Here is a 19,800-nt window from a genome sequence, read left to right as displayed (position 1 = left end):
GCATGATCCCGGCCGGCATCTCCCTCGACCTCCCGAGCATTTCCCTACCATCCCGACAAGCACCTTTCCGAACATCCTGGGCAGGCAGCATCCTCCGAGCATCGCGGGCAGCATTCCCCGGGAACTCCCGAGCATCCCCTGAGCATCTCGGGCAGCATACTGAGCAGCGTCCCTCGAGCTTCCTGGGCAGCCCCCTGGACCCCCACACTTTGCCGTGCTGGCTGCCGTCCCCGCTAACTTTCCGACGGCAGCAGCTCCCTGGCACGGGCACTGCCGGGCTGCTGCGCCGGGGCACAACTTTGCCCAAGTTGCAGAAGGAACTGGGGCAGGGGGAAGCCCCGCTGTGGGGATACTGGCCACCTCCCAAGCAGCTCTTTGTCCCCAACCCGTCCTCCCTCACCTGCAAATCCGGATACTGTTCTGCACCAAGCAAGAAGCAAGGTCTCCTTTTGAAGCGCCCCCCCCCCAACCCATCTATGTCCCCACCCTCCTTTCCCCATGGGCAGACGCCCTCCTCCCCAGCATGTCACCCCTGACAAACACTCCTGTCTGTCGGGCACCAGCCAGTGGAGGGAGAGGGCTTGGGTGGATGCTGGTGGTGATTGTGGGGGAATGCTGTGAGGTGTTCACGGGGTCCAGGGCTCCCCCGAGACTGGAATTAACTTTGTTCACACATCACGCACCACGCCACAATTTGCCACAACGCAATGCAACACGGCGCACCACCACCCCACACAGCACAATGCAACACCACCCAACACGGCACAGCACCATCCATGCAACCCAACGTGGGGCCACACAACCTCACCCAGCCCACAGCACCCCAACCCAACACCTCCCCTCATAAATCTTCTCGAAGCCCCTCTTCCCCAAGCTGCTCACCCCATCCATACCCCACCGAGAGGGGCTGGCAGCCCTGTGCTCCCCCTGGTTGGGAAGGGTTCTCATGGTGCTGAGTTCACTGGAACACCCTGGACATCCACCCAGCATGGGTGCTCGGGCTGGAGCACTGTGTGGGTGTGGGGGGGTGTGAGATTAGCTGTGCCAGGGACTGAAACCTGCCATCATGCAGACAGGACCCTGCTCTGTCACCAAAGGAACTGACAAAGGGGAGAGCCATGGGGAAGAGGTGCCACCGAGCTCCTGGCACTGCGGACAGTCCCAGTGCCAGCAGTGGGGCATACATGGGGATGGATATACGGGCAGCAATGATGACAAGAAACAACCCTGCCGCCCTTGCTCCTCCCAAACTCCCCCTCATCCATCTCCTCTGCCTTTTCCAGGAGCTTCCTGACTCACCCGGACATCACCACTTCCCCGTGGCAGGCACGGGTCCAGCATGAACTCTGGGCTGCCTGAGCCTGCCCTGCACCTGCCTTGAGCCCTGCACCAGTGCCGCTGGCAGGGAGACCCATCCCCGGCCATGGAGAAGACCTACTCGTTGACAGCACACTATGATGAGTTTCAGGAGGTGAAGTACGTGAGCAAGTACCAGAGCGGGACCCTGCCCAACGGCTTCGCCCTCCAGCTGGGCGCAGGGGCCAAGAAGCGCCGCGGGGGGCTGCCCCGCTGGAGCCGCCGGGAGGTCTGTCTGCTCTCAGGGCTGGTCTTCGCTGCGGGGCTCTGCGTCATCTTGACGTGCATGTTGGTCCTCAAGTACCTGGCGGCCGAAGGGGACAGCTACTGCCTGGAGGGGTGCCAGGAGAAGAAGGCCTTCCTGCGGGCATCCCGCTTCCTAAGCGCCAACATGGATGCTACCATCGACCCTTGCCAGGACTTCTACTCCTTCGCCTGTGGCGGCTGGCTGCGGCGGCACGGCATCCCTGAGGACAAGCTGGTGTACGGCACCATCGGGGCCATCGCCGAGCAGAACGAGGCCAAGCTGCGGGCGCTGCTGAGCCGCCCCGTGCGGCGCCGAGCCCGCGCCTCGGCTGAGAGGAAGGTCAAGGAGTTCTTCCGTTCCTGCCTGGACCGGGCTGAGATCGATCGGCTCGGCCCCCGGCCCATGCTGGAGGTCATTGGGGAGTGTGGTGGCTGGGACGCCCCTCCAGACCGCAGGGACATCAATGAGCTGCTCTACAAGACGCAGGGGGTCTACAGTGCAGCCGTGCTCTTCTCCCTCACCGTCAGCCTGGACGAGAGGAACACTTCCCGCTACGTCATCCGGGTGAGGGCACCGTGCCCCTGCGGCTGCCCCCTGCCCCAGCCACGCACCGGGGCCGCTGACACCTGCCTGATGTCGCTGTCTTTGTTGCAGCGGCTCTGGGTGCCTCCGCAGTGTGTGGGCTTGGCTATAGCAGACGGCTGGGGTAGGGACCCCTCCTGTCCCGGGGGATCCTCCTGCCTTCCCAGCATGGGACCCCTGTGTCAGGCTACCCTGGGGTGTGGGTGGCACCTGCAGGATAGGGCTGGGGACATGGGCAGGGGAATGTACAGAGTGAGGCAGTGCCGCCTGCCTGGGTGCTGAGGACAGCCCAGCAGGGCACCAGGGTCTGAGTGCTGGCAGCCAGGCCCCTCACCTTGGCATCATGGCTACCATCTGTACAGAGGGGGCAAGCCCCAGGCAGGGGCGGGGAGGTGGCAACCGACCCCCCAGCACTGTGCCAGGGCATCTTCCCGTGGCTTTCTCAGTCTTTCCCACCCCTGCCAGACCATGTCCCTCACCCTGTGGTGACACCAGAGTGCAGGCGGGCTTTATCTGGCTGGCCAAGTCTCTTAGTGGGTGTGGGGGTGCAGTGGTGGGCATGGTGGGAGAAGCCATGGCACAGCAGGGATGCCGTGGTGGGCTCGGTAATGGGCACGGAGGTGGGCATAGCAGGGACAGGGTGAGCACGGATGCTCATGGTGGTGGGGACGAGGTGGTGGTGATGGCGAGGGCATTGAGGGGGACACAGTGGTGGGGACGAGCCGCCCCGTTCCCTGTGAGATGGTGGGGCTGTGGGATATGAATGTGAGCGGGTGTGCGGGGCCGGGGCGGCGCGCTGCCGGCTCCGGGCCGCGCGTGTGTAACACTAGAGGGAGCGTCTGTCACAGGGAAAGGATGGGCAGGCGGAGCGGGGACCGGGAGTGCGCGGGGTGGGACGCCGTGGGCGTGGGGGCGAGATGGGTGTGACAGCCAGGGCTGGGGGTCTGGGCTTGGCGTGGCTGGGGGTGGGTGTGCGATGGGTGTGAGTGGACAGGGTGCAGGAGGGGGTGTGTGTGAGGGCTGCAGGGTTCAGCGCCCGTCTGGGAAAGCAAAGGGGGCAGGGGTGATGAAGGAGATGGGGGAAGAAGGCTGGAGGTCCCGTGGGTGTGCGGGCAGCGCTCCGGCTGTGTGAGTGCAGGGGCGCAGGTGAAGTGAGTTGCGGGGAGCTGAGACAGAGAGTGAGAAGGAGAGGGTGCGTGTTTCTCTGTGTGTGCGTGTGCATGGAGGAGGGGTAAAATGGATGGTGCGTGTGTAGGGATGTGAGCACCCATAGGTGTGTGTCCAGAGGGGCGAGTTACCTGTGTGCTTGTGTGTGTGAGCTTGCACATACGTGTGAGCGTGCACATACGTGCAAGTGTGCTCAGGTATGTCTGTGGGTTGGAGGCTGTGCCTGTGGTTACAGCACAGCAGGGGGGTGTGTGAAGAGCAGGGGTGTCCATGCTGCTCGCCATGCAGGCTGCAGCATAGTAGTGGGGCTGGCCACGGGGCAAGTGGGTGGACACCAGGGGGCAAGGATAGGACAGAGAGTGGTGGCAGCATAGGGCAGGCTATGAGGCAGCCTATGTGCCAGTCAGGCCATGGAGCAGGGGCTGCTCTCTGCCCTGCACTCCCAGCCCGTTGCAGCTCCAGCAGCCTCCAACAGGAGGGAAACTGAGGCACCGATGTGCCCATTACTGTGGCTGTTCCAGCACACTGCCATCCTTCAGCTCCAGGGACACCAGGGGCACTCTGTGATATGGGGAAGGCGAGGGGTGCCTGGTTCAGCACAGCCTCCCCTCCCTCTGCTCACTCACTGCCCCTGCCTGTTGCCCCCAGATCGACCAGGATGGGCTGACCCTGCCCGAACGGACCCTCTACCTGGGGCAGGATGAGGAGAGCGAGAAGGTGAGGGGGGCACAATGATGCCTTGGGGACACCAGGAGAGGGACCAGCATGCGGCATGGTTGGCAGACAGAGGGCACATCCCACTGCCCGCAGTGCCGGGGACTGGGGTGCCACAGGACAGTGCGGGGGATGGCACTGAGCATCCCTTCCCTCTGAACAGATCCTGGCTGCATACCGAGTGTTCATGGAGCGACTGCTCACCCTCCTGGGGGCTGAGCATGTGGAGCAGAAAGCTCAGGAGATCCTGCAGCTGGAGCAGCACCTCGCCAATGTGAGGGGTTTGCATGCCATGAACTTTGGGGCACCCTTGTCCAGCCCTTGGACATCCCAGTCACAGATTTTTGGGGATGTCCATATCTGCTTTTGAGCAATCCCATTCCAATCCCTCCATGGGGACTTCCAGTCCCAGCCCTTGGGGACCTTCATACCTGGAACTTGGAGATCTCAGCCTCTTGAGGACCTCATGGCAGAGCTTCAGGGACCAAGTCCCACATCCTGAGAACCCCCAGTCCCAGCCCTTAGGACAACCACTCCAGCCCCACATCTACTCCTTGTGAGGCCACTCGGGACCCTTGTAGACTCCATACCCAGGTCTTCGGGACCTCAGTCTGTATCCTGGGGGGATGTGTGTGCCCATTCCTCAGATAACCCAATTCCTTGGGGACCTTGTGACCAGCCCCCAGGGTCCCACTGGCAGCAGAGGGCTCCTGGGGCAGGGAGTGGGAAGGATGTGGGTCAGTACCCACATCAGAAATGCCCTGTTGCCCCAGAGCTGTGCTCCGTCCCCGTGTCCTATCCGTGTCACCCTCAAGGTGGGCAGTGGGATGGTGACAGCCACGCCCATCCTGTGCAGATCACGGTGTCCGAGTATGACGACGTGCGGAGGGACGTTGGCAGCATGTACCACAAAGTGACCCTGGCCGAGCTGCAGCGCATCACTCCCACGGTGAGTACCCCTGCTGCCAGCCTGTCCCCCTGTCCCCCATCTGCCTGTGCCCCACACTTGTCCCTGTTCCCCTGCTCCATGCCCTCAATGCCCACCACCTGTCCCGGTTAAATCCACTGGAGAATAACACACTCCTCTGATGGGAGGCTGGAAAGTCTGGAGGGGGTCCCCTCCAGGGTGGCATGGAGGGGGGTCCCCATGCCCCCCTGACAGTGCCTGCCCTGGCAGCTCAAGTGGAAGCGCTTGCTGGACCGCATCTTCCATGACAACTTCTCGGAGGAGGAGGAGGTGGTGCTGCTGGCCACCGACTACATGCACAAGGTGTCTGACCTCATCCGTGTGACACCCAGCAGGTGAGGGGGGTTGGTACCCCCTGTGCCCCTGGCACCTTTCCCACCCTGGCAGGGGGCACAGGACAGCTGTGGCTGGAATCTCCTCCTGGGAAGGCCAGACTGGGCTCAGAAAATCTGGGAAAGCTTGTGGGAAAAGGCACTGTTGTGAGCCCCACAGCATCCTGGTGAGCCATTCATACTAGAGGTCACCAGACTCATCACACATCAGGGAGGTGTGATGGTGCCAGACTGTCTCTGTGCCCCCACCAGCCATGGCTCCCCCCTATCCCTGAGCAGAGATGTCCCTGAACAGGGGTGTCCCCATCCTGGCACATGCTCCCACCCTCCCCTGTGCCTGGGGACCTGCTGAGGGCCAATCCTGTCCCTGTCACAGGATCCTTCACAACTACATGCTATGGCGCATCGTGGTGGTGCTGAGCGAGCACCTCTCCACCCCCTTCCGCGATGCCATCCACGAGCTCTCCAAGGAGATGGAGGGCAATGAGAAGCAACTGGAGCCGGGTAAGATCTGCCTGAGCCAGGCCAACAAGCACTTCGGCATGGCCCTGGGGGCTCTCTTCGTTGAGGAGCACTTCTCCTCTGCCAGCAAAGCCAAGGTAGGTGATGCTGCCTATGGACATGAAGCCACCACAATCTCCCATCACCTTGCCAAAGTGCCTACTGCCCCCACCAAGGGCTGTCTGGCTGGTGATGGGTGGTGGGGATGCTGTGCCAGCACCATGGTGACTCACCTTAGGTGCAGCAGCTGGTGGAGGACATCAAATACATCCTTGACCAGCGCTTGGATGAGCTGGACTGGATGGATGAGGAGACACGGAGAGCAGCCAGGGCCAAGGTAGTGGCCCCTAGCATGCACTCCTGCCTTTGGCCCCATCACCAGCATGGGGACACGTGTGATGGGGGCCTGAACCCACCACTCATTTTGCCCACAGCTCCGGTATATGATGGTGATGATCGGGTACCCCGATTTCCTCCTGAAGCCAGAGGCCATCGACAAGGAATATGAGGCAAGGAATTAGCCCAGGAGCATGTGATGGCATGGGCACATGGAGGGGGAAGATGCTCCCCATACCTGCATCAGGGTCTGTCGGGATGCCACCCCAAAACAAGCCCCCTCCTGGTGCTCACTCTGCTCACTGCTGGCAGGGTGCCCCACACCGGCAGTGCCATACAGTCCCTGGGGCCTGGGGTGGTGTCTCCTTCCCCACATTGCAGTCCCCAGAGCTCAGCCCCATCCTCGGCAAGGGCTGGGGGTGCTGGCATGGCCCAGGGACCTCACAGAGCTGACAGAGCAACAGCTGCCCCTGTGGGCACACAGCTTGAGACATGAGAACACACTTGTGACACAGCCACACAGTTAGCAAGGCTCACAGGCGTGGGAGGACACCACAGGCCTGCCCTCCACACCCTTGGGGCTGGCATCTCCTCTGATGTGGCTCTGCCCTCCCAGTTTGAGGTGGATGAGAAGACCTACTTCAAGAACATCCTCAACAGCATCGCCTTCAGCATCAGGCTCTCGGTGAAGAAGATCCGGCAGGAGGTGGACAAGTCTGTGTGGGTATCCCCTTGCCCTGGGGGGACATGGAGGGGCCCAGCATGGTGCCACCAGTGTCCTCTGTCCCCATGCCCAGATGCACCCCACAGGGTGTAGACAGAAGGGCACAGGGATGCCAGGAATGTCCCCCCGTTCCCCAGCTGTGCAAAGGGATGGCACTTCCACGTCCCTTGTTCTGCAGCCCAGCACTGCTGTCTCTCCTTGCAGGTGGCTGCTGCCTCCCCAGGCACTGAACGCCTACTACCTGCCCAACAAGAACCAGATGGGTGAGCACTGCCTGCCCTCGATCCGCCCCCAGGTCGGGAGCGGGAAGGATCTGGGATGGGGACAAGGCCCAGGGTCCCCTGGTGCTGGGTGATGCTGTGGGGGGTACAAGGCAGGGTGACACCCAACTGCACTGTTCTCCTGTGTCCCCAGTGTTCCCTGCTGGCATCCTGCAGCCCACCCTCTACGACCCCGAGTTCCCACAGTGAGTGTGGGGCTGGGGGATGGCCAAGGGGTTGCCATGTCATGGGGTCACCCCCGTCCCTGCCAGCACTGTGCTCTCCACCCTCTCACCTCTGCTCCCCACTCAACAGGTCGCTGAACTACGGGGGGATTGGCACCATCATTGGGCATGAGCTGACCCATGGCTACGATGACTGGGGTGAGTGTCCCTCCTATATCCTGCCCGGATGTGAGGATGGGATGAGGCAGTCAGGCAGGACACCTGGGTCCCTTGGGACTACTGGAGGTGGCGTTTGCCGTGGCAGGGGGACAGTATGACCGGCACGGGAACCTGGTGCACTGGTGGACGGAGCGATCGTACAGCAAGTTCCTGAAGAAGGCGCAGTGCATCGTCAACCTCTATGACAACTTCACCGTCTACAACCAGAGGGTGAGACCCCCCTCTCCCCCCAGCTCTCCCATGGTGGGGTCCCTGCTGCTCCATTGCTTAGGGCTGGGTGCCTGCAGGAAAACTGACTCTCTCCAGCCCAGCCCTGAGACCCAGCAATTCATCACACCTTAGCTTGGAAATTCCTCAGAGCACTGGGTGCAGCCTCAGTGCCAGGGTGGGGATGGGGACACATCTGTCCATGCTGTCATTTCTCCTCTCTTGGCAGGTGAATGGCAAACACACACTGGGGGAGAACATCGCTGACATGGGGGGGCTCAAACTCGCCTACTACGTAAGTGTCCCCCCAGCCTGGCTGGCACAGCCACAGGGCAGCTGCTTATGCCATCCCTATTGAGTGGGCAGGATAACCCTTCCTTACTCCATGCAGCTAAGGGTGGGCATGATCCTGGTTGCTGGGGTCTCGGGAGTGGGTTCAGGGTGGGTTTGGGGGAGTGCCCAGGCCATGCTGAGGGCACCTCTTGTTCTCCAGGCTTACCAGAAGTGGGTGCGGGAGCACGGCCCTGAGCACCCCCTGCACCACATGAAATACACACACGACCAGCTCTTCTTCATCGCCTTTGCCCAGGTGAGCCCCTGTCCTCCTCACATGTAACAGGTATTGGGGCAGGAGGGTCACCTTGTGCGGGGCCAGTGACCCAAAGGGATGGGGAGAGAGCCCTGGGGGGACCCGGGGTCCATGGCCAGGAGCTGGGCTTGGCTGCATCAGCAGGTCCTGGGCTCAGGGTACAGAGCTCAGCCCTGAACAAGCACCCCACACTGTCCTGTTGCTCGTGTGGACCCCACAATAATATATTAATGACTTCCCCCATGACTTCCAGAAGCTCCACAGTAACAAATACATATGATCCCAAAATTCTAGGAAACCTTGCAGACAGGCAGCTTACAACCCCAGAGACCCTACAATAACAAATATGACTCCACGCTCTCCCAACCCACTTATACCATGTACACAGGCTCCTGGGAAACCTTACGATAACAAATTCAACCAGGGCATCACTGCCCTCAATCCCTAGCAGCCAGAAGGGCCATTGTGTCCTGGTGGTTGCCAGGACCCAGGGTACCCCATGTGGCTTGTCCATGGAACCTTTCTCCCCTGCAGAACTGGTGCATCAAGCGGCGATCCCAGTCCATCTACCTGCAGGTGCTGACGGACAAGCATGCCCCGGAGCACTACAGGTACTGGGTGCTCCCAAAATGGGGTGGGCTGGGGGCATGATGGGTGCCAGCCTTCCCCACAGGTGTCAGTGCTGTGCAAAATGGGATGAGCACCCTTTGGAGTGCTGGTGCCAGCAGATCTTGGGTGATATCCCTGAGGCGGGGGTTGGGGTGCTGCTGCGGTGAGCATATGCCCTGAGTGGGGTGCAAGGCAGCAGTGTGGGGGGCAGGGGGTGCCCAGCTCTGAGGTCCTCCCTTCTCCTGGCAGGGTCCTGGGCAGTGTCTCCCAGTTTGAGGAGTTTGGACGGGTTTTCCACTGCCCCAAGAACTCGCCCATGAACCCGGTGCACAAGTGCTCGGTGTGGTGAGGCCGATCCTCCTCCAGCAGGCTGGGACATTTCATCCCCACCCCTGCCTAAGTGACACCCCGTGCCCACTCTCCAACTTCCCATCTCCCCTTCCTATTCTTCAGGTAAAGGGGGCACCCTCGGGTGTCACAGGGGGTCACCCCAAAGGCAAGCACCTGCCATTGGGGTGTAGGCAGCAGGGACACTTGGGTTGGGCAGCTGCCTCCTGTCCATTCCCCTCCTATCCACTGCCCTGCTCACTGAGGGGTCCTCATTCCCCATGGAGGAACGTGGGCACACCCAGGCACCCCGGTACCCCCTTTTCTGTCCACCCACCCCAAACCCTTTGCCCAGCCCTACCACATCCATCCGAGTGTCAGTCAAGGCAGGGGGAGGACTCCAGAGAAACCACGGGGCTGCCCCATGCCAAAAGCCTCCCCTGCACGGTGCCCTCCCCTCATTCCCCACGCCAGCCCCATCCAGTCCATGCACCAGCCCTGCCAGAGTGGGGCACAGTGGTGGAGCTGGGGCCAGGCAATGCCAGCCTGCCTGGGAGCACAGGCACATGGACACTGCTGTATTTTTCGCTGCTGTTTCTGGTCAATAAAGCACTGGATATGCTGGGTGGTCGCCGGGGCCGTGGCTAGGGGATGGGAGCAGTGGGCAGCACCCCCAGCCCTGCCCACATGGCACAGGCACCCCCACTCCATGAACACACCTGTCCCACCAGTGTCACATCTCGTGTTTATTTCACACCCCACTGCCCAGGATTCGGTGTCTACATGGCTGCAGCATCCAGACACTGTGGGGAGGAAGGGGAGTCTGTGGGGTGGCCTAGGGACATGGGGTCAGTGGAAGAGGGGCAGAAGGAGGGCAGGCAGGAGCAGGGCCAGGGACGTGGCACGGATGCCAGGGGCAGAGTCCCGTTGGCGGCAGTCCGTGTAGGGCTCGATGCAGGCGGCGTAGGCCATGACATGGGCTACATAGGTCTGCTCCTGCACCCCGTGGAAGAGATGGGCCATGGGGCCCTTGGCCAGGATGGCCACATCCTCACCGCCATGGGTCTCCGAGTCGAGGGGCACAGCTGCCTGCGGCAGGTACTCGAACTCCACTGGGGAGGGGAGAGAAGGGGGTGAGGTGGGGCAGTGATGGCCCCCAGCCCCACCCCACCACCCAGCCATGGTCTCTGTGTCCTCACTGGCTTTGTCCGAGTCCACGTCGGGCCGTTCAGAGCCTGGGTATCCCGGCCCATTCCCATAGAGGATGGATGTGTAGTTCTTCTTGTCACTGGCTACACTGGGTGCCAGACCTGGGGAAGGGGCAATGGAGGAAGAGGACGATCAGTTAAGGAACACTCACATCACCCCTCTGGCCACAGTCAGGGTGCCACAGGGCTGGCAGTACCCAGAACAGGGCAGAGCCCCACCGAAGATGGAGGAGCCACGCAGGGTGTAGCCACCAAAGGAGAAGACGTGCGAGTGGTCAGCGGTGACGACAGTGAGGGTCTCAGCCTCGTCTGTCAGGACACCCGCCCGCTCGATGGCCTGGTCAAACTCCACCGCCTCCGTCAGTGCCTTATGGGCTGCACCGTCGTGGTGGCCGTGGTCGATTCTGCCACCTGCAGATGGGCACCCACAGTGGGCTGGGGACCGACACTAGCATGCCCGACTCCTACCCCCACCCTACACCTCCCCTCTCACTGGCCCCATGGGCACGAGCCCCAGCTTATCTTCCACAAAGAGGTAGAAGCCTTTGGGGTTCCTGCTCAGGATGGTGATGGCTGCCTCCATCATCTCAGTGAGTGACGGGTCCAGGGTGGTGTTACGCACCAGGTTGTACTTTGTGTCCCCAGGTTCAAAGAGACCTATGAGGGGATGTGTTGGGGACAGCATCAGTGTCTGAGTGTCCCAGCGCTTGTTGGGAGCTGGCACAGGGGTTATTTGTTACCCATCAAATAATTCACACTGGGGTTGGCGGCAGCAGCCAGCATCTCTGTCCTATTCCAAACATAGCGGGCACCCTGTGGGCAAATCCCTCAGGGATTTAGTGGGTGCCTGGCCCTGTGCCAGGGGCAGTGGGCGGAGGACCGTCCCTGATGTGTCACCCACCGGCCGTGCCTGCAGCCACATGTCGATGAGGTTATTCCCATCCTCGCGTATCCCATTCTGCCCGCTGTTGGTGGGGTACTCGGGGTCCGGCGTCCCCACGGGGGTCATGTATTTCCGACCACCACCCAGGATCACCTGGAGGGGGATGAGGTGGATGAAACGTTAGTGGGGGTGCCCTGGGCGGGGTCTGTCCCTCCTCTCCTCCTCCTGTGCGTGGGCGCTCACGTTGATGTCCACGTTGTGGACCAGCTGCCAGGCGATGTCCTTGCAGCCCTGCTGCCGCGCGTCCTGCGGCATGCTGGCGTCCGCGTACCAGTCCCGGTTCACCACGTGCGCGTAGGTTCCCGAGGGCGATGCGTGCTGCACCCGCGTCGTGGTCACGATGCCCACCGCCTTCCCTGCCAAACCCCGCTCATCAGGGCAACATAGGGTCCCCACCACCAAGTTGTGGGGTTCTCATGGGGGGAAAGCCCCCAGTGTGGCACCCCTTGTCCCCACAGGGTCCCCCCATCCCCTGTTACCAGCTCTGCGGGCTCGCTCCAGCACCGAGATCACCTCATTGCCGGCCGTGGTGTTGCACTGCGAGTGGCGGGCGGCCGCGCTCAGCCCCACGGTCTGGTAGTTGCCCTTCACCCCGCAGAGATAGGCTGTGCCTGTCCCCGCACTGTCGGGGACCTGCCTGTCCACATTGTAGGTCTGCCGAGGATAGAGGGGCTCAGGGCAAGGGTCCCCAGTGGAGTGTCCCCCCAGCACTCCCTGCCATGCTCATTCACTCACCCATGGACTCGTGTGGGATGGGGAGGGACCCTGTGCAGCCCTGGGGTGCCAGCTGCCCCATGCCTGGGATAACTATGGCCCCATGACCAGGATCACCATGACCCCTTTCCAGCATGCTCGGATTTACCTTAGAGAGAGCCACGTAGGGGAAAGCATCCAGGGCAAGAGGGGTCTCAGGGCCCAGCTTCCCCTGCTGCTGCCCCTTTAAGATGCGGGTGGCTGTGATGGTGGGAATCCCAAATCCTGGGCAGAGAGAGGGTCCTGGTCACCCTCTGGATCAAGTGCCCTCCACACATCCCGCTCAGCAGGGTACTGGCCATGTCAGCCTGCCTGCCGTGGGTGCCAGTGGGACTCACCATCCCCAAGGAAAAGGATGAGGTTTTTGGCTTGGCCTATCTTGGGCTGGATTTTGAAGGAGGCTTCGATGGCTGCAGCTGCCTGCTTGTTCCAGAAGGATGGATCCTCCTCCTCCGCTGGGACAGGGCAAACATCCATCAGTCCCAGCTCTGCAGCACCTGCATCCCCAGGGCACCCCCGCAGGGTACCCACACCCCAGGGATATTTGTTCCCTGGGCACTCCCATGCTGGGGCCTCCTCTCACGTGAACCAAGTGGTTCAAGGGGCTGTTTGGGGTGAGGGGAGACCATGTAGGCTTGCACTGACTGCCTGGCCCCAGGGTCCTGGGGCAGGGAACAAGGGGGGACAGCAAAACCAGACACGATGGGGAGTTACCTGGAGAGTGGAATGGGGCCAAATCCATGAAAGAGAGTGGTGATAGAGGATACAGGCACTTCCCCCAGACCAGCCCCCAGCACAAAAGCAAGCGAAAACTTGGGGGGAAAACTGGTTCAAAAACCCCAGAAGAGCAGGGGTAACTAAGCCCCATTAATCCTTGTTCAGCTGGGCAGCCCCAGCTCCCCTCCCCAAGCCCTCCTTGTGGCCAGCCAGGCTGACACCCTGCTTCCCTGGACACCCACCACAGCCAGCCAGGCACCCATCCCCATCCTTGTCCCCACCTGGGATGACAGCGGTGCTGAACCCTGCACAGAGGCAGAGGGTGAGGGATGCCAGGAGCTGCATGGTGAGATCTAACACCAGGCTAATGCTGCTGGCAGTGTCTGTAAATCCAGCTGATCTGAGGAGGAACTTTGGACAGGGATCAGCTCTAGCAGGGTCAGGGGAGGAGTTCAGGAACTCTCTGCCTCGCAGCTCGCACAAAGGCCACAGGGCTGGGCTGATGGCGCTTCCTTGGCACAACACCCAGTGCCTGCTGGGTACAAATGGGCTTGGGGCACAGACAGATGCAGGAACAAGAGAGATGCAGTTCTGGCAGGAAATCCTGCCCTGGCCACGGTGCTGTGGTGCCAGGCAGGGTGATGCCCTATGCCAAGGTGCCACATGGGCAGCTCTGAGCATTGGACCTGGGATAACAGTATGGGGGGCACCTGGTGTCACTCCTGCACTGAGCACCCTGCTCTCTTCCCGGGCTTTCTTGAGCAATAATTCCATGGATGCAGACTAAAACTCTGCTCCTTGCTCGGCCCTTGACAGGAATGTACCAATCCTTGTATACTGTGCCACAGCTGGGCAAAGCTGGGGTGGACATTGCCTCCCCTCACCCGCATTTCATCATCTCCTTCACCCCAGTGCCTCCAGTGCTGGTCCCAGGGGAGAACCAGGAGCCACAGCCAACTGGGGAGGCAGGCACAGGGCAGTGCCTCAGGAGGTGCCCAACACTGTGAACCTTTGCACGGCCGATGGAGACAAACAACATGTGCTTTATTGCATCCCTTGGTCCTTTCCATAGTGGGACTCAGCCAGAGCTGTGAGTCTCAGCCCCTCACTATGAGGGCAGCCATGCAGAGGGCCAGGAGGGCAAGCAGGGGCTGTGGGGAGCACTGTGTGCCATGGGAGGCCCTGCGGGCTGCCCTGCACCCAGGCTCTGTGGCATAGGGCTCGAGGCAGGCAGCATAGGCCATGACATGGGCGATGTAGTGCTGCTCCTGCACCCCGTGGAAGAGGTGGGCCATTGGGCCTTGGGCCAGCACCACAACGTCTTCCCCACTGTGAGTCTCTGTCTCCAGGGGCACAGCTGCCTGCTGTCTGTAGTCCTTGTCCTCTGCATGGGGGAAAGAAGAAATGAGGCGGGGGGTCTGGCTCCCTGACATGTCACCCATGGGGTGGGGGGACAGCTCCCATCATTCCTGCATGAGCGTAGTTTCTGCCCAAGTGACTCCTGAGCCTCACAGTGGCACCAGGACCTTGTGTGGCATCTGTGGTCATGCCAGTGGGATGCTGTCCCCAGCCACCCTGTGCTTCCACCCAATCCCCAGCAGACTGATCAGGAATCTGTCCCCAGCCACCCCATGGCCCTGCCACATCCCCAGCAGACTCGTACCTGCAGCAGGGAGGCTGGCAGCTGGACGGGCCCCGTCACGGATGCTGTAGCCAGGACCATTGCCATAGAGGATGCTGGTGTAGGCTCGCTTGTCCTTGGCTTTCTTGGGGGCCAGCCCTGGCACAGGGAAAGACATTGTCACCCCCTGTCCCAGCTGGGTACCTCTCCCCAGCTCCCTGCCTAGGCAAGCTCAGCACCCTGTGGGAGCAACAGGGTGAGGTGGAAGGAGACGCTCAGTCCTCCTCCCCAGGACCCACCAAAGATGGAGTTGCCCCGTGGTGTGCTGCCCCCGAAAGTGAAGACATGGGAGTGATCGGCCGTCACCACGGTCAGGGTGTCAGTGGGGGAGGTGAGCTCGCCCGCCCGTGCCACCGCCCGGTCCAGCATCACGGCCTCCATCAGCGCCTGCTTGGCCCGGCCACTGTGGTGGCCATGGTCGATTCTGCCACCTGCACGGGGAATGCGGCTGTCACCCTCTCCCTGGTCCCCTTGGATGGCCACCTGCTCCCAGGACCCACGTCCCACCTCAGCCCAAGCCACAATGCCCGCCTGGAGCTACTCATCTTCCACAAAGAGGAAGAAGCCATTGGGATTCCTGCGCAGGATGCGGATGGCCTTTTCCGTCATCTCCACAATGGAGGGGTCCGTGGATGTGTTGCGGTTCAGCTCATACCTCATGTCCTTGGGCTCGAAGAGGCCTGGGAGAGGAGGGTGAGGGAGTCCATGCTGGGGCTGCTTTGTGCCCCTGCCAACACCTCCAGAGAGGGGAGGAGGAGGAGGAGGAAGCATTGCCATTAGTGCAGGCAGGGATGCTCCTACCCATAAGGTGGCTCACAGAGTCATCTTCAACTGCATCCAGGCCTTTCTTGTCCCAGACGTAGCGGGCACCCTGCCAGCAAGAGCAGAGCCAGTGCCAATGGCACACACCCTGTGCCTGGAGGCACATTCCCTCTGCCCTCACAGCCTACCTGCTTGGCACTCAGCCACTCAGCTATCAAGTCCCGGCCATCCTTCCTGGTGCCATTTTGATCTGGGTCCTCTGGGTACTCAGGGTCCGGAGTCCACGTGGGGGTCATGTACATCCTCCCGCCGCCCAGGATCACCTGCCACGGAGCTCAGCAGACCCTCCCAGCGTTCCTGGTGCCCCCTCCCTCCCGCTCCCGCTCCCCAGCTCACGTTGATGTCGGTGTTGTGCACCAGCTGCCAGGCGATGTCCTTGCAGCCGTCCCGCAGGGCCTCCTTGGGCATGTTGGCGTCAGCGTACCAGCCCCGGCTGGCCGAGTGTGCGTAGGCTGCCCCGGGGGATGCGTGCTGCACCCGCGTGGTGGTCACGATGCCCACAGACTTGCCTGCAGCGTGGGCAAGGGTTTACAGGCAGTCCATCCAGCCCTGCGCGGCACTGCATGGCCATGCCCGGCTTTCCGACAGGGTTTCCTGCTGCCCCGTACCTGCCAGCCTGGCCCGGTGCAGGACGGAGTCCACCTCATTGCCAAAGGTGGTGTGGCATTTTCCATAGACGGCTGCCCCGCTCAGTCCCAAAGTCTTGGCGTTGGCCTTCACCCCACAGAGGTAGGCAGTGCCTGTGCCAGCGCTGTCAGGCACCTGCCGGTCGATGGTGTAGGTCTGGAAGCAAGATGGGTGTAGTGGGGTTTCAGGTAGGGGCAGCAGGAGTGTCCCCCCAGCACTGCCCCACTCACCTTGGCCAGGGCCATGTGGGGAAAGGTCTCCATGGCCAAGACGCTCTCCTCGCCTGAGCCACCAGCCAGCTGCCCTTTGTAGATCCGAGTTGCTGACATGGTGGACAGCCCCATGCCTGTGGGCATGGCCGAGTCACCGGGTGGCAAGGGGCCAGGACCAGGGACAGCCCTGCCCTCCCCGGGCACTGCCCAAGGGTTTGCCCCGGCCTCATGTTCTCATCAGCCACATCCCCTGGCTGTCGGGGAGCTGCAGGGCCTGGCAAGTGACCTGCGGCACTCACCGTCACCCATGAAGAGGATGATGTTTTTTGCCCTCTGCGCTGCTGGCTGCAAAGCCAGGGCCAACTCCAATCTTCTCCTGGCACCTTTATTCCAGTAGCCTGGGGTCTTCTCAGCATCTGGAGGTGAGAGCAGAGCTGGGAGCATTCAGGTGCACCCCCAGGGGTCCAGTGTGGCCATCTCTACTCGAGGTGAATTTAGCTCCTATAAGCCCCCCCATGGAGAACCAGGAAACCCCTGGAGATCAGCATGGTCTTTTGCAGACCAGCACTGCTCAGAAACCACCTGCAGAAGGGAAACTGAGGCACAGTTTGGCAGGGAAGTCCCTTGTGCCTCTTGGCAGAGTGGATGAGGAGCCTGAGGATCAGCCACAGCGAGTGTTGCAATGGCTGTGTAACCGCGGCTGGCTGTGGCTATTGGGCCACTTCATCCAAAGTCAGGGATGGGGGTTGGGAGCAGCAGGGGCGGGGGAGGTGGTCAGGGCCTGCTTTGGGGACGGTTCTGAGACCAACCCATTCATAGGTTGTGGTCTCAGAGCACCCTGAGGTGGTTCTGAGGGTTCCCGTTTGCTGGTATCCTAAGGGGAAGTAACACGGTCCCTGGAGATCCCCAGGGAAGTGGCACCAGCCCCAGCATCCCCCACCAGAGGCTCTTACCCCGCTGTCCCACACGTCCTCCGCCACCAGAGGCTGCAGCGACGAGCTGGGCAAGGAAGCAGAGGAGCAGGCAGGTTCCAGGGCAAAGCGGCTGCCCCATGCTGCCCACCCCGGCTCCCTCCTGGAATGCTGCCTTAGTCCAGGGCGAGGGGACAGCCCTTTATGGCTCTTCCCTGTCCCGTGAGACGTGAGACGATGGGCTGATAACATTCACAGACTATCTCCCAGCCCTCCTAGGGCCCCCTCCCCACCCTGGGGCCATCCCTGCCCCCCACCAGCAAGGCAGGACCTCCAGCCTGTCCCTGAGGCAGGGCACCTCTGGGCCCCAGCTCCCACGGGGGCGGTTGCCTGCGGGACCCCGGGCAGTGGGAGGGAGAGCAGGGGGCAAAGGGCTGTTTTTGCAGACAGGCTGAGCTGGGCCAGCCTGGATTTGCCTGGTTTCCCCTGAGACAAACCTGAGGAGGGGGACACTGAGCTGAGGGGTAGGGGGTGGACATCTTGGCTTTGGTGTCATTGTCCTCTGGCTCCCTCTCCCAACAGAGTCACAGGCTGCCTTAGCAGCTCCTGGGACAGCTGACGCCCAACATACTGCGTGCCCTGGCGCAGCCCACACCAGCACATCTGCACAGCAGGGTACCTACTGCGGGCAGGAAACATCCCCATGTCACCAGTGTCAGGTGACATCCATCCATGATTGCACCAGGCCATCTAGAAGGACGCTGCAGGAGCACAAGTCCTGGGGACCACAGGTGTCCCTGATGGCTTCACCAGCCCCTGGGAAGTGTGCTGTACCCAGCCCTGATCCCCCATCCTGATCCAGGCAGTTGAGGATTGGCCAGCTCCTGGCTCCTGCAGAGGGTTGATGTGCTGGTGTCAGGTCCATGGCTGTCACCATTGATGGGGCAGAGTGATGCAGGGCTCCCTCCCTGCCTGGCACAATGGATTAATTCCTTCTTGCCAGACGTCAATCACTTCACCAGCCACTGCCTGGGATGAAGTGGAGGCTGCCAGAGCAGCCCATGCCCCCAACACATCCTCACAGTGTGGGTGGGGGACATGGGGACAGAGAGCAGGCAGGGGTGGCTGGAGATGGCAGAGGTCAGTGAGGCACTGGATGGAAGGACATGGTGCCATAGGGACCCTGAGCAGGGTTAGGCTGGACACCAAGGTGTGAGGGACTGAAGCAGACACACAGACACACACAGACATATTTCATGGTGAGGTCAGAGGGGCTGAGGGAATACCTGCTGGATCAGGAACTTGGAACACCTGCCCTGATCTCACATCTTCTGGCCAAGCATATCTGAGGCTGGGACAGGCAGTGAGGCCACCTGGATTTCATAAAGCCTGGGAAGTGGCAGGCAGGGAAAGGCAGAGGTGAGTTACTGCTGGGATCCCCCAGCTGGGGGAACGTGGAGGGCACAAAAAAAAACCTGCATGAGTTCCACACACAGTTGCTGACCCAGCTTTTATTACATGACACACAACCCTGCAAGAAACCCTCCTGCATGGCCCCTTGGCTGCATCCCACTGCATCCACATCCCACCTGGAATGGTGGAGACATCCCTTCCCCACTCCTGGGGACACATATCCCCTCTCAGCCCTCATCATGGGCACTGAAGCTGGAGATGGACACCACCGCCTTAAAAAAACATTAAGAAAGCATCATGCTAAAAATACCCAAGAGTATAAATGTTCTGCCTGGGGCAGGCTCAAGTCCTGAGCCCTGCTCCCAGATGGAGTTAAAATACAAATCAGAAATAAAACCACAATGGTTTTAAATCGCAAAACCCCGAAGTCCTTGTGGGTCCCTTCGGTCTCCAGTGGGTGCTGAAGCAGGGCCTCAGAGGTGAGGGAGCAGCAGCAGAGGGAAGCCCACAAAGCCAGGGCTCTCACTTGTCCAAGCTTGGCCTCTTGAGCAGGGCACTGTACTTGAGGGGGCCACCATCTGCCGTCAGCACCACCTCCACCAGCGTGAAAATGGTGATCACCTTCATCAAGGGAGAAAAAGAGAGAAAAGAGGGTTTTCAGGCAGCTTGGAATCACACCAAGATTTGCTTAGAGCTGTGCAGGCTTTTGCTGTCTCCATCAGTGCACCCATGAGGAACCAAGGAATGGGGCAGGATGCATTCAGATAGCTCTGCTGGGGTTCAGGATACTCCTAGGGCTGGAGGCACCATCCTCAAGGGCAACACCATGGGCTCTGACACCAGCCAGGGCACCCCAACCAACCTGAATGAGCCTCCCAAAACATCCTCACTTATCCCAGCCTGATCATGCCCCACTCTTGTTCTCCACACAGTCTGGGAGGAATTGTGGGCATTTGTGCCCTTGGCTTTGGGTCCCAGCCTCCCCTCAAGGCCACCCGTGCCATCCCTCTCCAGCCGCAGAGTCACGTCATCCCTTAACGGAGCTTGGCCAAGAGCCAGCACTGAGCTGCGGCAAGAAGGGTTTTCCACATGATGTTGGGCATTTAATCAGCATCCCGTAAGGAGGGAACAATCTGCCTGTGCTCCCACAGTGAGAGGAGACCCAGGAAGGGAGTACAGTAGATAAGAGAG

At 61.2% G+C, this 19,800-nt stretch overlaps 4 protein-coding genes across 5 annotated transcripts in view; 1 reads left to right on the top strand and 3 right to left on the bottom strand.

Annotated features, from left to right (window-relative positions):
• Positions 1 to 1,312: 1,312 nt before the first annotated feature.
• ECEL1 (endothelin converting enzyme like 1) lies at positions 1,313 to 10,049 on the top strand. The gene is made up of 17 exons (XM_066193445.1): positions 1,313 to 2,167; positions 4,001 to 4,069; positions 4,230 to 4,340; positions 4,923 to 5,015; positions 5,244 to 5,368; positions 5,742 to 5,964; positions 6,105 to 6,203; positions 6,301 to 6,375; positions 6,819 to 6,922; positions 7,131 to 7,189; positions 7,341 to 7,392; positions 7,502 to 7,569; positions 7,676 to 7,800; positions 8,027 to 8,092; positions 8,291 to 8,386; positions 8,921 to 8,997; positions 9,245 to 10,049. Exons 1-17 carry the CDS (start codon positions 1,424 to 1,426, stop codon positions 9,342 to 9,344), a joined length of 2,286 nt encoding a protein of 761 aa, XP_066049542.1. The 5' UTR covers positions 1,313 to 1,423; the 3' UTR covers positions 9,345 to 10,049.
• An 11-nt stretch (positions 10,050 to 10,060) lies between these two features.
• LOC136295115 (intestinal-type alkaline phosphatase-like) lies at positions 10,061 to 13,288 on the bottom strand. The gene is made up of 11 exons (XM_066193443.1): positions 13,225 to 13,288; positions 12,565 to 12,681; positions 12,336 to 12,451; positions 11,953 to 12,127; positions 11,657 to 11,829; positions 11,432 to 11,566; positions 11,271 to 11,343; positions 11,055 to 11,187; positions 10,750 to 10,943; positions 10,522 to 10,632; positions 10,061 to 10,434 (listed from the first exon to the last, which is right to left on the bottom strand). The coding sequence occupies exons 1-11, from the start codon at positions 13,286 to 13,288 to the stop codon at positions 10,172 to 10,174; spliced, it is 1,554 nt and encodes a 517-aa protein (XP_066049540.1). The 3' UTR covers positions 10,061 to 10,171.
• A 740-nt stretch (positions 13,289 to 14,028) lies between these two features.
• LOC136295353 (intestinal-type alkaline phosphatase-like) lies at positions 14,029 to 17,901 on the bottom strand. The gene is made up of 12 exons (XM_066193853.1): positions 17,828 to 17,901; positions 17,226 to 17,284; positions 16,585 to 16,701; positions 16,304 to 16,419; positions 16,055 to 16,229; positions 15,783 to 15,955; positions 15,575 to 15,709; positions 15,426 to 15,495; positions 15,166 to 15,304; positions 14,864 to 15,072; positions 14,607 to 14,723; positions 14,029 to 14,327 (listed from the first exon to the last, which is right to left on the bottom strand). The coding sequence occupies exons 1-12, from the start codon at positions 17,899 to 17,901 to the stop codon at positions 14,041 to 14,043; spliced, it is 1,671 nt and encodes a 556-aa protein (XP_066049950.1). The 3' UTR covers positions 14,029 to 14,040.
• A 791-nt stretch (positions 17,902 to 18,692) lies between these two features.
• DIS3L2 (DIS3 like 3'-5' exoribonuclease 2) overlaps positions 18,693 to 19,800 on the bottom strand; it is a 180,263-nt gene continuing 179,155 nt past the window's right edge. For both annotated transcript variants that reach the window (XM_066193441.1, XM_066193442.1), the window contains exon 22: positions 18,693 to 19,230. In XM_066193441.1, the coding sequence (XP_066049538.1) occupies positions 19,132 to 19,230 (99 nt within the window). In that variant the 3' untranslated portion in view covers positions 18,693 to 19,131. The remainder of the gene's footprint in view (positions 19,231 to 19,800) is intronic.

Source organism: Chamaea fasciata, unplaced genomic scaffold (genome assembly GCF_029207755.1).
Source record: "Chamaea fasciata isolate MVZ Bird 193981 ecotype frontalis unplaced genomic scaffold, bChaFas1.0.hap1 SCAF_11, whole genome shotgun sequence".
In the NCBI taxonomy this organism is placed as follows: Eukaryota; Metazoa; Chordata; class Aves; order Passeriformes; family Sylviidae; genus Chamaea; species Chamaea fasciata.
This window is presented reverse-complemented; position numbering and strand designations above follow the sequence as displayed.

Excerpts from the sequence above, each read along its gene's own strand:
- ECEL1 (XM_066193445.1), top strand. The coding sequence starts at position 1,424 with ATGGAGAAGACCTACTCGTTGACAGCACACTATGATGAGTTTCAGGAG. Across the intron at positions 6,204-6,300 it reads GGAGAGCAGCCAGGGCCAAG|CTCCGGTATATGATGGTGAT; the intron begins GTAGTGGCCCCT and ends TTTTGCCCACAG. Across the intron at positions 8,387-8,920 it reads TCTTCATCGCCTTTGCCCAG|AACTGGTGCATCAAGCGGCG; the intron begins GTGAGCCCCTGT and ends TCTCCCCTGCAG.
- LOC136295115 (XM_066193443.1), bottom strand. The coding sequence starts at position 13,288 with ATGCAGCTCCTGGCATCCCTCACCCTCTGCCTCTGTGCAGGGTTCAGC. Across the intron at positions 11,344-11,431 it reads TGTGGCTGCAGGCACGGCCG|GGTGCCCGCTATGTTTGGAA; the intron begins GTGGGTGACACA and ends ATTTGCCCACAG. Across the intron at positions 11,188-11,270 it reads CAGTGTGAATTATTTGATGG|GTCTCTTTGAACCTGGGGAC; the intron begins GTAACAAATAAC and ends ATCCCCTCATAG.
- LOC136295353 (XM_066193853.1), bottom strand. The coding sequence starts at position 17,901 with ATGGGGATGTTTCCTGCCCGCAGTAGGTACCCTGCTGTGCAGATGTGC. Across the intron at positions 15,956-16,054 it reads GCACCGGGCCAGGCTGGCAG|GCAAGTCTGTGGGCATCGTG; the intron begins GTACGGGGCAGC and ends CCCACGCTGCAG. Across the intron at positions 15,496-15,574 it reads AGTGGCTGAGTGCCAAGCAG|GGTGCCCGCTACGTCTGGGA; the intron begins GTAGGCTGTGAG and ends TCTTGCTGGCAG.